Source organism: Taeniopygia guttata, chromosome 1 (genome assembly GCF_048771995.1).
Source record: "Taeniopygia guttata chromosome 1, bTaeGut7.mat, whole genome shotgun sequence".
In the NCBI taxonomy this organism is placed as follows: domain Eukaryota; kingdom Metazoa; phylum Chordata; class Aves; order Passeriformes; family Estrildidae; genus Taeniopygia; species Taeniopygia guttata.
The window spans coordinates 47,988,769-48,010,003 of NC_133024.1; the positions used below are offsets into that span (position 1 = coordinate 47,988,769).

General features: G+C 38.7%; 1 protein-coding gene across 27 annotated transcripts in view; it reads right to left on the minus strand.

The window, feature by feature from the left end:
- Window positions 1-21,235, minus strand: part of LMO7 (LIM domain 7) — a 132,284-nt gene that overhangs the window by 83,144 nt on the left and 27,905 nt on the right. For all 27 annotated transcript variants that reach the window (XR_012055582.1, XR_012055577.1, XR_012055576.1 and 24 more), the window contains exons 2-3: window positions 14,477-14,547; window positions 10,625-10,694 (exon numbers count right to left, since the gene is read on the minus strand). Coding sequence is in view for 24 of the 27 variants with exons in the window: in XM_072928050.1 (XP_072784151.1) it covers window positions 10,625-10,694; window positions 14,477-14,547 (141 nt within the window). In the remaining 3 variants the exon portion in view is untranslated. The remainder of the gene's footprint in view (window positions 1-10,624; window positions 10,695-14,476; window positions 14,548-21,235) is intronic.

Consider the following 21,235-nt stretch of genomic DNA (forward strand, 5'->3'; position numbering starts at 1 on the left):
TCAGCTACTTCAGAAATAAAACCAGCATACAAACAACAGAGTATACCACAGACTTGAGCTGGCTGAATTGGATAAATGGAAATTTCTTGGAGTTCATTTGGCAACCATATTTATCTATTTTGTTAAGTGCAAAAAGGGTAATACTTTTTCAGAGCTTTGGTTTAGAGCAGGAAAAAGGGTGACAATTTTCCACATTAGAAAGTTCTTGCTTCCAATCATATTACTTTATAGTCAGTTGACAAGATTTTTTAAAAGTTATTAATTAGTTAGCATTTTGACATTTCATCCCAGTAACAGACTAAAAGCATTGGTTTGAAAGACTTGATCTCATTTAAAGCATGCCAACATACTGCTTTTGATTCAGAGATCAACCAGCAGGCAGAGCACTTACTCTCCCCCTGACAGGAGGCCAAGACAAGTACCTGAACCACCATTTCTTGGGGTCTGCATCCATACACTTCCTCCCCACTTATGTCTCATAAACATATTTCACTTCACCATCACTCACCTAAAAACCTGTCAAGTTCAACCCCATGTCTGGGTTTCACTCTGCCTGATCAATGTCTTGAGCAGCTACTAAAAATTTCACAGAGTTTGCATCAACCTCCTCTTTCTCCACACCCTACATTTCAAAGTGTTTCGGCAGCAACAGAAAACAATTAAAGGAAATTCAGAGCTAAGGCTGAAATGTACCATATGTTTTCAAGCAGAGGGGCACAAAACATCAGTAAACCAGTGCTGAGATTACATACTCCCACTATCAGGCATTGAAAGGCTACAGAACAATGTCATCTCTAACTATTAATAACCATACTTCCTTTCTAGCACACAATCCTTTTCTCTTAATTGTCTGCTAGAGGTTTTTCCATGCAGACCACATTCCTCTTTCCCGTAACAAAGCAGAAAGAGCACCAAAAGTGATTTATAGTTCCATATACATTCCCTTTTTTTGGTTTACAGTGAGATCAATGCCCTTTTTTTGGTTTACAGTGAGATCAATGAGAGAACTGGACTGAAAGTCAAGATTTCATTCCCACCCTATGACTTGCGTATGACTTACTATGACTCAGCATTAAAGCCACGAAAACTCTCACTAACCACACTCTACTATCTTTAGGTATAGCACTGAAGCAATGGTAAAGAACTCCTTGTGAAGTACTCCAAGATTTGACTCATTAAAAACTTCTTATATAAGACGAAGCAAGACTTTTCTTAAACTTAACTATTTAAAAATCAGGTTTCTACAATGCTTCATAAATTTACAAAAGCAGAATTTTCATCCCAGTGGCCATCATGTTCCCAATCTTGAAGAAACATCTGCTTAGGAGTTTGAAGTAATGTAAAATTCAGAAGTTTCAGTTGCCAATGGAAACACAGTTACTAATTTCCAACTGCAATTTTCTGAGCACTGACAAAATCTCACTAAAATACATGAAGTAAGAAATTTATCACTTTATTTGATGGCCACATTTGAAATACAGTGTCAATTCCCAGGTGAAAACATTTTTTCTCATACTAATAACATGAGATCATAGAATAGTTTGGGTTGAAAGGGACCTTAAAGATAATCTTAGACCAACCTCCCTGCAGTGAACAGCGATATCTTCATCTAGATCGGGTTACTCAGAGCCCCATCCAGCCTGATCTTGAATGTTCCCAGGGATGAAGCATCCACCATCTCTCTGGAAAAGCTGTTCCAATGGCTCACCACCCTCACAGTAAAGAATTTCTTCCTTGCATCTAATCTAAATCTAGCCTCTTTTTATTTAAAACCATTACCCTTCATCCTATCACAACAGACTGCATTCTAAAAAGTTTGTCCTTATCTTTCTTATAACCTTCCTTTATTGATACCTTGAGCCTTCTCTTCCCAGGCTGAATAACCCCAACTCTCTAAGCCTGTCTTCATGGGAGAGGTGTTCCAGCCACTCCTTTTTGTGTTCCTTCTCTGAACCTGCTCCAACAGGTCCATGTCCTTATAGCTGATGCAGCACAGCAGGTGGGGTCTCACCAGAGCAGAGGGGCAGAATCCCCTCCCTGGCCCTGCTGCCCACACTGCTTTGGATGCAGCCCAGAACATGTTTGATTTCTGGGCTATGAGTGCCCATGGCTGGGTCATGCCCAGCCTCTCAGCCACCAGCACCACAAGTCCTTCTCTGCACAGCTGCTCTCATTTCTTTTCTTATATTAATACTGGGGGGTTGCCCCATCCCAGATGCAGCACCTTGTACTTGTCCTTGTTAAACCTCCTGAAATTCCCATGGGCCCACTTCTCAAGCTTGTCCAGGTCCCCCTGGATGGTATCTCATGCTTTAGGTGTGTCAACCGCCCCACTGAGCTAGGTGTCATCTGCAGATGTGGTGAGGGTGTTCTCAATCCCTTTGTGTCATTGATGAAGACATTAAACAGAACTTGTCCAAGCAAGAATCCCTAAGGAATGTCACTTGTCCCTGATCTCCCTTTGGACCTTAATTATGACCACTACCTTCTCCATGCAGCCTTCCAACCAATTCCCTATCCACCAAACAACCCACCCATCAAATCCTTCTCTCCAGTTCAGACAGAAGGATGCTAAGTGATGTCTGCATCCCTTCCCTTGTCCATTGATGCAGTCACTCTGTAACAGAAAGCCAATAGGTTTGTTCAGGTGGGACCTACCCTTGGCTCTCCCAAGTCATGTCCCTGTTCACTATGATCCTTAGCAGAGCTTTTAGGAGTAGGTCTTCCATGATCTAAACAGGCACTGGGGTGAGGCTGATGGGTCAGTGGTTCCCAGGGTCCTCCTTCCTACCTTTTTCAAAGATGGGTATAGTGTGTCCATTTCCCCACAGGAAAAAGGAAAATAACAGTTTTGAGAAGTTTTTTTTTATCTCCAGCATAAGAACACTGAACAAAACTACTACTAAAAAGAGGTACCTGGCCTCATTCCTACTATCCAAAGTGTTCCTGAGCCTGTGTTAAACATATAAACTTCATTATAAAAGAGAGCACATTGGATGCAGGGCATGAGTTTGGTAGGTCATACCCACTTTCACTTTCTTCCTCTTTGGTTTTATATTTATTGAAGTTCATTCATAAGAAACATCAATTGCTATTGCAAAGCAGAAGTTTTCCCTCACGTAAGGATTATGCAAAGTACTAAGTCTCTTAAAATATTTGTCTTGTTGAATTTCTCAACAACTTGCTGGGCATTGTCATCCAGAAAACAGGTAATGTGCCTCTTTGTTTTTGTTTACACATTTGAATTAAAAACTTGCAAAAAAAACCCCAAAAAAAACCAAACCAAAACAAAACAAAAAAAAAAAAAAAAAAAAAAAACCCAAGTATCACCTTGTGCCTTGCCTTATGAAAAACAATACCAGACTAATTGCCTTCCTGGTGAATGATATCAAGCAGGACTTGCTCAGCTTCACTCTTAGCAGGGCTGCATATGCACTCACTCTGTACCTCTGAATGTACATGCCACTGACAAATCAAAATCCCACAACCCAGCTCAGCCACAAGAGAGGGCCATGGAAGCAGGGCTGGAAGCAGAGCCCATAACTACCACACTGACTGTGATGTGTTCTATTATTCTACAAAAAGGTGACTTAAACCTTCAGAAGAAATAGCAACACTCTATATCACTCAGTATTGCTCCCTCATCGCTGGGAAAAAAAAAAAAAAAACCAAACAAGAAAAAGGTCAGAAAAGCAAACAGAGCACGTCAAATGCTTATCAGCTCATTAGTCAAATCTTGACCAAAATTTATGAGGCTATTTCTTACAAGCATTTTTGGACTTAATTGCCGCACAACCAGGAAATTTAAGTCTATATTTTCTGGTGTTTGGTAGTGAAGCAAAGCAAACAGCAGCAGCTTTTATATAAATTACTCCATGTATTTGTGTACTTGCCCTTCCTCATTTTTCATGAGGAATGGAAATGAGAACTTTCTTTATGATCAATTTCTCATAGCAGACAATACCATTATTACTATTGTAGCCCACACTAGTCAAAATTCACAGAGCAGGAGTTTAAGATGAAAAAATAATAATTTTTAAAAATAGATAATGCAGGAAGACAGAAAATATGTACCAATATAAAGTATAAAGGCTATACTAAAGACTAGAATGTAAACAGCAAGAGAAAATTAGCATGAAGGAATGAATTTTGAAAGCAGAGGTGCTTTGAAAAAAAATAAATAAAATTAAGCCTGTCATATATCATCAGATTTCTTAAATTTAAGTGGAAAACACAACTAATTTGATTCTAGGTAAACTAGAGAAGGAAGTTTGTAGCTATGTCCTACATAAAACATACACCTGAACTAATATGTACAAGTATGAACTTTGCCTGAAAAATTGTTTTGAAAGTGTCCTATAATAAAGTAAAAATATCGTCTGCATACCATTCCCCTGCTACACAAGGAAAAAAAAAAAAAAGAAAAAAAAAAAAAAGCCCACCAAAAAACCCCATCACCCTGTTGAGAAAATTTTCCCACAGCAAAGGAAATTTTGGCCAGCTCTCCTTGATGACAAAAGATAAGGAAATACCAGGGCGGTTCCATGGTTTGCAAAATGTTAGGCACAAAAGCACAGAAAAACATTTTTATTTTTTATGTTCTCCACCCCTTTCTTTATCTTCCCTTTCATTTTAGTTTAGCTTTCTATCATATTTCTCTCTTTTTACCTTTATTATTCCCTACTTCCCTGCTTTGGAAAGTATATGCCAATGACCTAAGGAACACTATTTCAGGTGGTTGCCTCAGTGCAAATGGTATTAATACCTCTTGATGCATTCAATAAGCACATTTTAGAATAGTGCCATATTACATTGCAATTAAAGAGAAGCAATGATGTTGGAGTAGCAGCTGTCAGAATGATAGGTTTCCTGTTGAATCAGGAAAACTAATGTTTGAAAAATGCTGCATGGAAAAGCATCAAGGTGCTCTCCACCCTAAAGGAACCCTAATTCCTGACCAGAGGAAAAAAAGTCCCACTCTACAGTATTTCAGATTTCAGACTGCTTAGAGATGCACAGCTTTATTTGTATGTGTGAAAAGGAAACAAAAATTCATTTAAAAATCCCTTTTTCAAAGCTAAAGAACTTTATGAAGATGACATTTTTTTGCTCATGTTCATCCAGCATGCACACAGAAAACTGAGTTAGCAGCATCTCATCTTGTTTGAAGTCACAGATCAACTTGAAACCAAAGTGCTAATGTCATTTCATTTACAGCTCTGAAAAACCCCATAACTGTCTATTCTGCCCCGTTGTATGATCACAGCCCTCATGTCTCAGATGTGAGAAAAAGCTTCCCAAACATAGTGCAAAGCATTGCACTTCCACCTTATTCACAGGAGTTGTAAGCAAAAATAGATGGTCTTAGAAGACCAGATTGGGATATTGCAAGGCAAAAACTGGTATAAGCAAGATTTCCATTTGTTACCCCTCTCCAAAGGAGACACTGGCTCTTACCTCAGAATTTACCTCACCATCTGGTCTCAGCTGGAAACATACCTTCACTAAAATTCTGCTTGCTGAAGAGTGTACACTTATTCCTCCTGAGCAACAACCAATGTATTATTCTGACAGATATGTTCAGCTTGCATAAACTATATATAACTCATTCATCTTCCAGCTGTCTAATGGCATCTTGTGACTTTCATTCCAAGTTATGATTCTCTGTGTTTAGCCAACTGAGTTGAAAACAGACACAGTTTTTGGGGAACAATGGTGCTGCAGCCAGAGATACATCTCTGAAACTGTTCAGCAAAGCCTTGTTGGAAAATATGCTGTCAAACCACAAAATCCTCCCCCTTGTGATTATATTCAAACCATCTTCAGATGCTGGGGTTCAAGCTGAAAACTCTGTCATTTTTGTGAAATAAGTTTTCCTCTGGGTTTGCTTTTGTTAAATACTCTTTTTATTTTTACCACCCCTACTATGCAAGAACCGTAATCAAAATAATTCTGCAGGATCTGAACCCAGCAAGATTTATCAATTTGAGTAATTTTTTTAAACAACATCTCTGTTTTACATAAAAAAAAAAAAGGACCAGAAAAAGTGGATCCTTAAAGTAAGAAAGTGCAGTTTGCACTTTTTCTACTGCTCGTAATGAAATCTCAAGCTTCCACAATCATCTGACCTTTCTGTTACCCTTACCATAGACACCAGGAACACCTGAGGTCTTCAGGACCTGCTACTCTCTGCTGGTTTGCTTGCCCCTCTGCCATACTGGGAAAAAATATGTGCACTGCTCTTTATACAAACTGTGAATTTTAGACAGAAATATAATCAGATATTAAATTTTAATTTTCCAGAAACTATTTTAGTGCAAAGGTCCTAAATGGCATTAAAAAAAAAAATATACCCAAAATTAACACAGGAAAACCCAACAACTACCTCCCAGTTAACTCCCTTCAGGAAATATATGAGAACATCACTGGCTCCAAAATCTGCCACATGCTGTTAAAAATCAACCTACTGCAAGTGACAACTTTCTGCAACTACTGCTAGAGTTAGAACTTAGCACCCTGCAGCTGGCACACCTCACTGTCCAGGAAACACCATAAAAGCTGCATGGACTTTTCTTGGTCACCTGTCCTGACCACAGCTTCCCTACAACCACTCTGGTACCTGCCTTACCCCCAGAAGTTCCATTTTCCAAAATGGAACAGAAGTGAACAGGCAAATGCAGCTAAGATGATGGCTACATCTCACACACATGCCCCGGGAGAGAACTGGAACAGTGAGGCTAAAGCAAAAAGTTGTTTTATGGATACCAAGTAATAGCCAGATCCAACTCTTCTTCCCAAAATGTTCTTACAAACCCTCCCACACAAGGTGCAGCCCAGATTTCCCATGCCATGCCAAGCTGGGGAGAAGTTAAAACAATTTTTGAGCTTTCCTGGTACCAATTAAGCCAATTAAACCCGGTACCAATTTTTCATTAACTGAATACCAAGTTTCATTTCAGTATTTAATCCTCAAAACACATGTATTTATTTTTCCATTCTATCATGATTAGACCTGAACCACTGCAATCCACATCTAAAAATCACTAGGCAGCAGTATAATCAAACTAAAGGCAAAAGCTAAGGCTTAATCTGAGTTGTGTAAAATGTTCCTACTAACATAAAGTCCCCATTAGACCTTATGATGGTCATAAATGAAAACAAGACATAACAAATCAATAATGCATTGACCTCATTAAAAGCAGCACCTCACACTAACTCAAAGCAAAAAAAACTCCAGCACACAATATTCCATATAGAACAGAATGCTTCATTATTCCTATAGGCCTTCACTTACTATTTTACTGAAACAGTTTGTTTTCAAAATAACCACGAATGCAAAGAAGTGAGATAACAAAACCCTTCTGGAGGTTCAACCAAAGACATCTATTCAACACCGTGTTTCTGTACTGCTGAAAAAGCCTGTCAAATAGTTGACATGAACACAATGCTTAAACAACATACTTATATGGAAATAAAATATATTAACTCCCTAGGGAACAAAACCAAAATTCAAGGAATTCCTGGAGGGGAAGAAAAACAAAGGGAAGGGAAAGCAGGGAGGAGGGGGGAAGAGAAACAAGATGTCTTTCAAAGCATTTGTTTCCTTCTGATAATCAGACTACCACAAAACCCTCAAAACCATTGGGGGTTTGTTTCCTTTGAATCAGAAAAGTCAGGAGAGAAATGGATGCTAATTAGGCAATAAAGGAATAAAATGTTTTGGAAATGGATTTAAAGATATGAGTCTAGAGGAGCATGAAGAAGCTGTAGAAAGAACATGATCAGAGCTCATTTTGTTTTTGAAAAAAACCCTTGACATCTCTCGATATTAAAATTTCCATCTGGATTCAAAAAAAAAAAAAAAAAGACAAAGAAAGAGAGAGAAATGAGAAACATAAATTCACCCCTTCCAACAGTGACTTCTAGATCTCATGAAAGCTTGCTGGGGATCAATTAATGTGAGACTCAAAGGCATTGAAGACAGCAGAAGTGAGAGACACAGAAGTATATGTAACATTTATGAAGCCACAAAAAATACTAGAAGCAAATTTGTGGGAGAAGCAACCTACAAGCAATGAAAATATTTCCAGAACATGTCAAGCAAGCCTACCATCGAATTTCCTAGTAAGCTTTTTCTATCTCTAAAACCTATCTTTCAACCACAGTATCCTAAGCTGTCAGGTATCAATGTCTGCTTTCTTATAAAATGCAAATCCCCATTTTTTAGGGGTTTTTTTAGAGTTTTACATGCTGGGATGAATCCTGGGCTCTTCGAAGCTGGTATAACTGAGAAGGTTCCTCTCAAGTCTGTGAAAATCAGTCTTCAACTATTGTCACCATAAGCACCATCTTCTGAAATCATCCCAATATGATCTTAACTGTTGTCTTCTGAAACAGAAGTGTTTATGTAAAACCTTTTCCACAGGTTAATACAAAACATCAGCTCTCTCAATTACTATCTTTAAGTTGTGTTTTAACAAAAACACTAGGTGAGCCTGATTTACAAGAAGCATTCACCTTTCCACCTCTTTATTTTTGAAGACTTATAGGAACTAGAAACAACCTCAAGAAACAGCAATACATTACAAGTAAGATATAAATTACACACCAAATGAATTCTCTGCATTTTTACATCTGGAAATAAAAAATGCATATAAAAACAAGAGTGCCTGAAGTTATGATTCAAGACAACACTTAAATCACCACAAATATGAAATCTAGCTTATGGTTTTCTGGTTTGAATCTAATGGCTACTTCAGAGGCCACGTAGACAATCAAACCACTGATCAAATAACTGTGCTGTCCTCCCCAGAATAATTTTAGCTTAATTTGAATTCTTTTTGTATGCCACACAGGAAAAGAATGTGCAGTAGTCTTATTCACAAGCCTAAATACCTGAGCTTTCCTGGGACAAAGGCAATTAATACTTTCTACATTCATTTGATGTGGAAATGCACATTCTCAGCTTGTGCAATAATTCATGGCAATTTAACCGACTCTTATGACCTCCAGCCAAGTTAACTACACTTATGAGAGACATAGGTGACCAGCAAAGGCTAATGTTTTGTTGGTGCATCCCATTAAAACATGTAAATAAAAGTATCTAGAGAAGTTTTGCATTCTACTAGTAAGAAACCAGGTAATTTTCCCTAATGTTGAGGTTGCATGTTTGCCATAAGGTGTAATCTTCCATTTGTTACAGGAATCATACATATGTTCCTATTCACCCTGGATCTTTTACTATGGGACCAATGGCGTTTGTGACAGGACTAAATAGCCTTGACACCCTAAGTGACATGAACAGCCAACAAGGTTGTCATAATGAAAAAAGTGATGAAGAAGGAATTCTTTGAACTCGTTTGCCCACAGAAGGGTTTCTGTAGCTAAATGGCTACGAAACTTAATCTAGTCTCTGGGCAGCAAATTTTCCAAACAGCATAAAGAAAATCTTTTACATTTCCTGTGAAAATTATGACATACATCTCCCACCTCTACCCCCAGAAATGTGATTTACAGCCAAAACATTGGCAAATCCCTCAGCTGAAGCCTGAAGAGAGATCTTTGCATCATGAGAGTTATTTTAATGCAGCTGAAGCTTTGCTGTGGGTGGAGTGAAAGAGGTTCTAAAAATACTTTAACTACACAGAACATTTCCTACTTTGCCCATTCCCTAAGAAAGGGATATCGGAAGTGGCTTTTAATGTAAGATAGGATGGTGGCCTTTATAGAATCAAGTAGAGACAAGTAATGCCACAGAGATTTGTGCACAGCAGCCAGTGCTTGATACATCTGGGGATGATGAAGCTTGATGCAGTGACAGGATGACTGAAATTACAGATCCAAATGACAGATTAGGTACCTTTGTGGTCTAAGATAACATAGAAATGGTACAATTTTGAACAACAAAAAAATGAAAATGGAGCTAAAATTTTGAAAATTCGTTAAAAAGATTGTGGGAGTACAGGGCATCCCTCTGGCTGCCCTGGAGGGCCTGGGACCCTGACAGGGAGTCAGGAACCCCCCTGTACAGAGCCCCAAGAGACACTGTCTGTGATCTGTGTCCATGGAAAAGAGTTTTCAAACTTACAGGATGAATTACAAGCTCAGAGTATTTGATGTGAGTAATAATTAAGTGTGGCATGGGTGCAAAAGTAAAATTTTAGGATTCTAGATAAGGGGTCCAAAGGGGACAAGATGGAGGAAATTGGGTGTGTCTTGTCCTTTTTCTTCTTCTTCATGTTCTTCATGTTTCACTGTAGTGTTGGCATTTTTCTATTGGTTTGGGCTGGGGACACACTGTTCAATGTAGGTGATAGATATTGGCACATTATTGTAAATACAGCACACGTAGTTTCTGGTATATAATGTTTGTACCATCCCACTGAGGGGCAGAGCCCTGCACGCTGCCCTGCAGGACAGACCTGCGGCAGGGCAGCAGAACATGTTAGAGATAAGCAAGAATAAACAACCTTGAAAACAGCACAGACGAATTATGGCTTCTTCTTTGGCAACGGGGCAGAAAGACAGAGACTTTCTACAATCTCAGAATCATCAATACCCACAGATTCCAACAAAAGATCACTTGTTTCATACACCAGATATTAGATTCAATGCCATTACTTACCAAGCCAGCTATTGGAGTTGGCAGACGATTGATCTTCTTAACGATGCCAGGTTTGATCTTGTTAATCAAACTAAAAAAAAGTCATATTATTTTCTGTTAAATAATTTACTGCACTTAAGCATAAGTATGAGCATCAATGCTTATTAAGAAATACTTTGCATGTGGTCCTCAATAACATGATTTGAATGAGTTTGAGCTGAATCTATTAACACTCCCGAGAAGTGACAAGCAAGAACAGATTGTAGAAGCAAAAATGAAAAGTCACACACAAAGAGGTTTCTGGGAACAGCAAAGGAGAAAGAAAGGAAAATGCCTGAGGAGGCGTGGGCAGAAAAGGATCTGTCTTTCTACTACAAGGGTGGTGATGTTAAATGGACTCAGATTTCCTATTTATAGATTTTCTTCTCATAAAGGTTCTGAGCAGATGTCAAAAATGTACCAGAATATTGATTTTCAGAGTTCAGTGTGATAGCACTAATATTCCTGTAAGGAACTCAGTTTTCATAATGCTACCAAGTCCAGTATGCTGTATGCAGCAATCATTTTTGGCACGTATAATCTACATGCACAAGTCATGTTCCATCTCAGTCAGAAGAGACTGTACTGGATATCGCTCTTCACATAAAACTAATAATTCAGCTGAGAAGATAGGACAGGCTAACACATCACTGTTGAATACATAAGCCCAAATGCATACCTGATCCTGCAGGAAAGATGAGGCACAGGATTCCTTTCAAGTTTATATCCAAGTTTTCAATCATGGAGGTAGGGGAATATTGTAGTTCACCTAATTACACACTGGACCAGAGGGTCAATGGAGAACAGGGACCTCAGGACACCCTGCACACTTCATCTGCCTCTATACCTTCGAGGATTTTTTTATTTGCTTTTACTTCTTGTTGCTGCTTGTCTGGCCAGACCCTTTACCCCAAACAACGCATCAGCAAGGCTTTGTGATCTGCCCACACCAGTGCAGAAACAAGACCTGGAGTTTAAAACTCTGTGTGGGAGAAAAACATCTTTTGCTCAAGCAGAAAATATATTTGGGAAATAAACACAAAGAACAGTTTACCCCAATACACTGGAATGAAGGATCCATTTCTAAATGCATACAAAAAAAAAAAAAAAAAAGAACTGCAGGTCCTGAGATTTTTCAACAACACTGAGTTATTTAGCAAACAAGACACATTTGATTACTTTTCCCACACAAAAAAGTGATCTGTTGAGGTGGAATTAACAAACTATTTGCATTCCTCCCCCTTTTTTTTTATTTTTAAATCTTCCAAATGCATAATTTTTGGTTTATTTTACTGAAGAACATGAAGTAGCATGTGACCAGAAGAAATTCAGTGACTTTCTTTCTCTAGGGTATGCACACTAGAATTGGTAAAATGTAAAAGGCTTTATTTTGTTATTATTTATATTTTTATTTGTTTATTTATACTGATCACTCAGCCAACATGTACACTTACTCATTGAGTAGGACAAACAAACTGACTGGATGCTATAGGAATATGTGGTGCAAGTAGAGGTCTTACCAGCTATGGTTTAAGTCAGATCTACAATCTACAGAGATAATATATCCATCTAAATCAGCTATGCCACAGGTGAACCAAGGAAATGGACAATGTAATTTCTAGTTTGTCTCAATTACTTGAGATCTTGCACTATATCGCTATTGGTGAAAACTGGACATGTGAAAATTTTTGCCATCTGCTCTTTCCTGTTTCTACAGAATTTCTATGAAAATCACTCCTCCTTGGATTTCAAGTATGTCAGATTCAATATTATGGCACAGGAGAACAGCTATTTTAGTACAACATAATAGGGCATCTTTTGCTTTAAAGAAAGTTGCACGCCTCCTAAGGCAAGCTGCTCAGCTGAATGTCTTAGGTTGCAATGCAAGATGTGGCTGGAGGTGTGTATTCTATTGCTGTCTGCTAGAACCAGGTGGGGCAGATATCTTCTGTTAATGGGCCATTGAGTGTCACTGCATGATTGATAAAATTACATCATCCATTGTGAGAAGCTTTGCCCAGAGGGAGGAGCCAAGCATTCCTACCTGGATAAAATCTGAGATTTGGAACACCGCAGTCAGCCTTTTCCCACCAGATTCCCAGAGGGGCAGCTTTCTTTACCAGTTGATTCCCAGAGGAAGACCAGGGCCATCTACACCACCACTGGATCTTCAGAGGAAAACTCCACCCTTCTACAGGAGCTCCACCCTTCTACAGGAACACTGCTTCAACAGAACCACACTTGTCACTGCAGGAGGCCTGCAGCCACCATGTAATCAGACTGTTACCAACACACTGACCCAGGGGTGTCAGGCCCGTCAGTGGTTTTTTCTTTTACTGCATTTTTATTTTCCTAATAAAGGACTGTTATTCTTACTCCCATATCTTTGCCCGAGAGCCCCTTAATTTAAAAATTTTAATAATTTGGAGGAAGGGGGTTTACAGTTCCCATTTCAAGAGAGGCTCCTGCCTTCCTTAGCAGACACCTGTCTTTTCAAACCAAGACACTGAAGAAATTACAGGATGTTTTTCTTGCATTATTATTAATTACAGATAAATTTTACTGACTTTCATTTGGCAGATGAATCCTCATTCTCTTGCCAAAAGTGTCAACAATGAAGATATCAGAAGATTAGTAGGTATCAGTTAATGGCCAATTCTTAAACTTCTGAATACAATATATACATCCCACTAAACAGATACATTCTTATTAAAAGTATAAACTATTTTTATTACCACATTCACACTCATTAACATTCAACTACATAAGTAATGAAAATAAGCATCCAGTCCTACAATATTATTGAAAATTAATTCATGCCTTGTATCACAGATAACTTCAGAAGCAGCTAGCAGGATAAGACAGGAAGGCAAAGGATCCAAAGCAAAATAAAGACAAGGACAGAAAGCATGGTAATACTCACAGAAAAAAAAAATTATATATAGGAGAAGAAGCTCAGAGAACTGAAGTTTCATAAATATTTTCTGAAAGTTATAGCTTTGCTGAACTGATTTTAGAGTGGCTCTGAGATTTGTGGGTTTTTTTGTTTGCTCGGTTTTTGTGGAGTTTTTTGTTGTTGTTTTTAGCATCCCAGGTAGTTCTCTAATGAGATTTCTCATGCACTGGTGTTGTAATGACATTTACAACTGCTGTTCCTTAAAATACTAAGGGCTAGCACCACTTCCAGTCCTGGAAGCCTGTTCCAGTGAGTACCAAGATATGTGGATGAGACCTGTTGAGTGGACATTTTACACCTCTGACTCAGTCTAGCAACGAAACCAGGCAAGTCTCATCATTGCCAAGCCTACAATATATAAGCACAAGAAAGCTTCTTACAGAAAGTGCTCCAAAACAAGCTGAGTGTGAAGTTCTGTGATAGGAATAGGTAGTTTCAGGATTTGTAGAATCAACATTAAAGGGCGGGGATGGTGGACAGAAATCCACACCCAAACAACAACAGTGGGTATAGGGGTAACAGAGTGCTTTGATCCCAGCCACAGCCACACCACCTTGCAGGAGCTGAAGGGAAAGCCCAGAGATATCCTGGGCATTATAACCAAAACCAATATAATCAATCAACAACAGCATGATCCTCTCAGTATCCCACAAAGAAGTGTGTGGAACAAAACATAAAACATGTGCATCTGGAAAGAATATGTCCGAAAGCTCCTTTTACTTCCCATTACAAACAATGGGTATTAAAAAAAATTTTAAATTATTTGCTATAAAATACTTTTGGCACTCCAAAAAAAAAATAAAATTCAGAGGCCAGGAAGGAAAGAGGCCAGCTAATGTTAACCTGAAGGGTTTTTATAGAGGTACATCAATACTCACTCGCACAACAGGACTCCATTTTCTAGAGCTGCTCGAAAGTCTTCCGTTTCAAAGCTTTGCCTGGTAACTGCCTATAAGAATAAGAGTTGAGAGTTAATTGCACACACAGACAAAATCAGGACTAGCAAGAGAACCTTAGTAGTAGTTATAAGCAAACAAACAAACCCTGATTTGACACTTAAGTTTGTACTATTATTTTCTTACATTAATTTCAAAGAAGCAAGTATTTAAAAGACAGTTCTTCATGCCTCAAAAGAAGTCAGATCCAACATCTTAAAATAATTTCCTCTAGTGTAAGTCAATCTTCAGCTAAATTCTGTGGGAATGCTTATTATCTAAAGCAATACCAGTCACATTGAAAAGCATAAAAGAAATTTCAAACAGAAATGCAAAAGAGAGAGAAAGTCTTTTATCTCCTACTTCATGTTACAGCGTGTATGCCCATGATATCTAGCAAAAAGTATTTTAATAGCAGGTTTTTTTCGTGCCACTTGCACCTAAGGCAGTGTGACTAAAGAACCATTCCAAGTCTGCATTACAAAGTGCACATCAATTCCCATTCCTTGGCAAGTGGCAGGACTATACTAATGGGACTTGTTTGCATATTCAGAGTGAAAAAGCAGTGAACAAGAACAACTTCTTATAAAGGACTTAAGACACCCAAAACCAAAATAATTTACTACAAGTTTTCAGCAAAGTAGGTTTCAAAAATACCCCAAAACCCAAAAAACACAAAGATTTGCTCAAGCCTATACTCAACTGGAGCCACTACTTGATCCCCTGTGCGTGTATATTCCCTGCAAGGACCAAATTTGGTAGATTTCTTCTAATAACCCAGATTAATAACCCACATGCAACTCAAAAAAGGACATCTTATTCTGCCATCAGTCCAAAAGACGGGTTTTATGCCAGCTGGGAACAGAAATCAAATACTAGGAATTGTATTTATTTGAGCTTAGAGGTCACCATGTTCAGCCACCAGCTAATTATGAACTGCCCTTTGGGGATCCTGACCATCCTCAACCCTGTGCATGAGTTCAGGCACACAGTTTAAACTGCTGTGGAACCTGCATGCATCCAGAGCAAAGATACTGGTTACCACAATAATTAAGGAAATTAATGCTAAAAAAAAAAAAAAAACTATTTGTGCTTGGTAAAAAGAGCAAAGGGGAGGATGAAACTCTTTTAGGATCTGTTAAGTTATTACATTCTCAGCCCAAAATTTTTTTTTCTAAATTCCAAGAGGGATGCACAGTAACACCAGAAATCCTACAAGTTAAGTAATTAGCTTCAGCATAGGTTTTCTTTTCTTTCAAATGCTATAAGTTCAATCTTCTGACTGAGAAGAAAATTAGGTATTACAAAAATCTTCTTTTGTGTTTAAGGTTTTTTCTAAACTGTAACAAATAGTGACAGAAAATTAATGATGGCACACCAACTCAAGATAAGAAAATTTTCAAAATTCGGGGAAAGGAGGATAGTGATCCCCCTAGGAGAACTGCACTTTATACAATATTCTGTAGGAACAGTCTGTTCCTACAGAAAACTAGAAGCTGTATCTTAGAAATAGAATTGTCAATAATCACTTAAAAACACAGAATCTGAAAACTACCCTTATCTCATATATGGCATTGTATTTTGTTTCCAAACCTGTATATTTAGTGATAAGGATTTTGAGGAAGCTAGCCAATGTAAAATAACAGCATGGAAACATTAAAAATAAATATTTATGTTCCCTAGGTTATAGGGAGTATGAGGAATAGGAATACCTAGTTTAAAATTATGCCTTTCATTCTGCAAGTTAGAAACATTTGCATGTCATACTCTAGAACTGTACTGTAATAAGGGCTGTAGGTCTGGAGTTTAGCTTCACAGCTATGTTTCAAACTCCAATCAATTCTTAAGATCCTAAAGTTGTTCTTACTTTGGAGTTGTCACTGACATCTACAGAACTACACAGCCAAAGTGTTTGTGTTTATAGAGAGTTTACTCGCAAGTCACTCATGCAATAGATGATGAGGTGCTCCCTCAAAAGAGTTGAGCCCATCCCAAAATCCTGCAATGTCTTCTATATCCACAATCAACCTTCACAGTGAAAGCCCTCCTTTAAAAAAAAAAAATAAATAAAAGTCCTAGAATTGCAGTATGTAGCTAAGGCCCAAACACCTCAAAAATCATTCAGAGGAAGACAAGGAACATGTGCCACTGAAGAACTAAAGACAAATTACACTTCAGAGTAGCCCCTCCAGAACACAAGAATGCCATACTGCAATGCATAATCCTGTTTCCTTGAACAGCAAGAGTCCAACCTGAGTACAAGGCTGTAAATGCCTCTATTAGACTTGCAGGCCTCCTGAAATTACATTAGAAGACATTACACTAGAAGCATTTCGACGAAGCTATTTGTGCAGCTGCTGCAGCAATCAACACTGATTTGCTATACAGGATGGAACTGTCAGAACAATCTTGTGACCCACAATTTTGACAACTACGTGGTTTGTTAATATTAAAATAAAAGCATTGGTTCTGCCAAGTTAGGTTTCATTAATATTGACTTTCAAAGGATAACTAATAATTAAGTAATTAGAAGGTATTCTCAAAGAACAATTTAACACTGGTGCATGAAACCAAAACATTTCCCAAGTTGCACAACAACTTGAATTTGTTGATGTCACAAAAGTAAGTGCTCCATTTAAAAATCTGCTTTTGTACAGAGACTGAGGACTTTTCTCATTATGGACTTTCATCTGGCTTATACCCAGTGCAGAGCTTCAACCTCAGCTGTAACTATGATAGTCTACCCAGGAAACAGGTATCATTAAAAAAATGCAAAGACACAGACTGCCTCAGAGTTCCCTGGCTTTTAAGAACCTAAATAAGACAAAGTGAATCCCACCCTAAGATATTACATCTTCAAACTATGGCTATGATTTCTGAGTCACTGTTCATGAAAACTGCTTATACTGGGTGTGGTACTCTTATGTAATAGGCAGAATTGATTTTGAACAATTTTTCAACCACTTAGCTATGTGAGCCACCAAATAATAAAGAAAATACCTTACAAGGGTGATTTCTATCCATCTTTGAATAACATCCCTTTCCAAATGATATGTCTCTTTTCTCTCATCCATTCAGCTGAATATATTCTGCTTCTGTCACTGCTTTTTTGATAGAAGGAGAGCAATGATACAATTAAAGGCTATATCATAAAGTCAAATTTAATTGCTGCTATAAAACAGTTTAATTTTGTTTTTGAAAGACAGAATCCCCTAATACTTCAGTAATTTGCAATTGCCAGGTCTAACCAATTTTTTCCAAGAGTAGACATATCAAGTGTTTATTTAAATTTAGACATTTTAAAAATGCTTACACACAGAGGGCTAGTTTATTTTCAGGTTTGCTGTGATTCCTGTAGCAGGAGAGAAATCAAGAAGAAATAACCAAAGATCAACCATTCTGAGCATGGCATGACATCAAAATCATCATGGACTGAACAAAAAGCACAGAATATGCTGATTATATGCCCTAGTACCAAAATAATCATTGAGTACATTTCTTTGGCTTGCTATACTGGAGGCCAAATATAGCTGATCATACAGTAGGGCTCCTTTGCCTTACAATTTATCCCAAGTTCAAAGATACTTTCAGTGTTAATATTAAAAAAAACCAAAACTAAGGGAGTCCATATCAAGCTGTTTCCATGGTTTACACAGGTTTTAATGGCTTTAGCAAAAAGGCAGCTCTACCACAAGCCAAGTTGATGTTTACCACCATACGAAACTCAAAGCAAAGGGACTGGTAGGTTTCTCAATTTAACTTTGCTGCGATGGAAGTAACTAAGCTGGATTCTCCCCATCCAATGCAAGAATCCTACCACATACCCAAGCACGCTGGCTGACCAGTTCTCCATCACAACAGCATTAGCTGCCCAGAGACAAGGAGGCAGTGCTGTACCACACCCAGCCTGCAATCTCAGCAATGCCTTGGCACAGGTACTCGCCGCCCAACCTGCTCTCTCCACCTCATTCAGAGCTCCTCTGCTGCCCTGCCTTTAGACTACAGCATCTCAAACCGTGCAAGGTCCCTGTGTTTGAGAGAAATGCTGCCTGCATCAGCTTGAAGCACACAGCTCCCTGATACAAGGATGTAGGTTAGGGATGGAAGGAAGTTGCAAGATACCGAACCACAGATGGTAAAAAGTGCCTGAAGGAAGGCTTATGTCAGGATTTCACAGGGCAAACAAATGCTCAGAGGGCAATTAATCAGATCAACACTGATTTATCAATTTCAGGTCCCCAGCATGGTCTGCAGCAGGAAAAGACAAATATTGCATGCTGAAGAGAGGACTGGCTATCTTCTGCAGGGAAGTGGGACAGTGATGCAATAGTGATGCAATGGTGCCATCCCCAGTACAGAATTCTGGCTACACCTGCCAGTTCCTGTCACAACGCCTGCCTGAGCAGATCACCCCATGTACATATGAACGTCTGAATTCCTACCTTTCCAATGGCCTTTCTTCTCCCTACCCATTACCACAAATCTGGATCAGACTACATGGCAAATGGCTCCATCTTTAAATAACCCAGCATTGCATTCCTCCATTTACAGAACTCCTTTGGCTATAACTGCCTTCATGCAGTGCAGAATGGTACTGCTCCTGCAAGGTACATAAGGTTACACCCCAGCCAACAAGCAAGCAGGCAGGCAACTCCCAGTGTGCTGGCATCTGTACAGCGTGACCAGGTCTGGAAGTAGATTCACAACATGTTTTCAAGCTGCATTTTGAGTCCACTGCATTTTATATCCAATTATCAAAACATGTTATACCTCAGCTTGGCAGATTTTGATGGTCCATCACAGAAGAAGAGCAACATCAAAAAAAGAAGTAAAAAAAGTAAGGGTTTTTTCCCTCTCCTACATTCAGATTCATTACCCAAAGTTCTACCTTCCCTTTTCATGGCTATTTGCAGTTCCATTTAAATTCCATGCAGCACATGAGCTTGCATTTGAATAGCTTGTGTGGTAGCTACCAGAAAATGCTGTCATTATGCTTTGAAGTAAATAGCTTGTGCTGCCTGGCATTTGCAGTCTTCTCCTCCCAGATTTGTAAATCTCCTCCCTCTTTTATAAAAACCAAACCAAAAAAAAACACATAACATTGCCTCAATTTTCTCCTGTAGTAATTTTCTTTCTCCAAATCCCTCCCAAAAGGCATAGGGTGGTAGGAGCCATATTTAGAGGGTTGCTGTACACAGTTTTGAACACAAGTTGAAAAATCAGCCATTTGGATAGAAAACATTTGGGGTTGCAGCCCAATCATAGCAATGACTAGATTTCTCAAGCAGTAGGTCAAGCAGTAGAAAAGAGCAGCTCATTTTTCAGGCCAGCAGGATCTGTCTCCCTGAATTTTGAGACCCAGAAAAATGCACAGAAAGAACTGGCAGTCACAGCTCCCATCCACAGGAAAATTCTACTGGCATTTAATTTCTGGTAGCAGCAGCAGGGATGCCAGGCCAAAGCGGGCAAGGTTGCTGTGGGAAAAAATGCTGCTATTGTGGGAAAAATCTGCTATCTTCCTTCTGATCAACAGTTTAATTCACAGCCCAGTAAACTCCTGAGGGGTCAGTCAACAAGTGCTCAAGAAGCTGGTATCCACAGAGGCTCTCCCACTCAGCTCTCCAGCAATGAAAGGATGACACTGCCCAGCCTAACCTGCACAAGGGTAAACAGCAAGACCTAGGTTTCTACAGAAAAAAGAGCTCTTAATTTCAAATCCCCACACCTCACAGATAAAATCCATGACAAGCATGATTCCACTGAGGAAAAGAACTGGGATGGCTGATTAAGAAAAATATCTACAAATACATGTCGCATAATCTAACTGAACAGCAAAAGTAAGAAGGGAGAAGGAGATTAATATTTTTGCCATTGATCACTTATGCTGGACCATGTGAATGTTCCTCTTTATCTACACAACAGTAATGTTCTTCAGTTGGAGTAATTCACTCTCTGTGGCTCAGTGCAAGGCTGTACTCCCCTGTTTAACCCCATACCCCAAATCCCTAGGTATCATTGCATTTCAGAGAATGTAGAGATTTTTCAGTGTTCAGTCCAAACTGCTTTTGATAGCAAACCAGAACAGATATTTATAAAAGGAAATGGTTCATTATTGGAAAAAAAAAAAGTCTCAACTGTTATTTTCTATTATCAACATAATGATGGGGTCCTATTGTGGTATGCCTTCTGGACAAACATACCAAGACCTCTGAAATAATACACAACTACATTCTTACAAAAGATGAAGAAAAACAGTAAGGGGTGAGCAAGAAGGGAAAACATTACTGGTGTAGTAGATGTGAAAAGCACAGATCTCTGCTCATCATCTGATGAGCTTATACTCTGCTTGTTTCAGCTTTTCTGTCAAATCACACATAGAAACACAACCTGAAGGATGAAAGCAAATTTTTCCTTCCAATGATTGACGGAATGCCTGGCTTGAAACAATGCTGCAGAGAGAGCAGGGATAAATATTTGGGATCAATCCATTCAGTCAAGCTCCCCCCCCCGCCACAAACAAGATTACCCTACAAAGGAAAACAAGATGAATAAGCCTACTGTTGTTTATCCTGATGACTGCACTGACAGGTGTCAAACTAGGAAAACAACCATGCATTACTTTGTGTGACAAAAAATGTTACTTCATGTACAGATATGGGCAGCATCAACTAGATGGAGGTTGGTGTTCCAGTAATGCAAAGC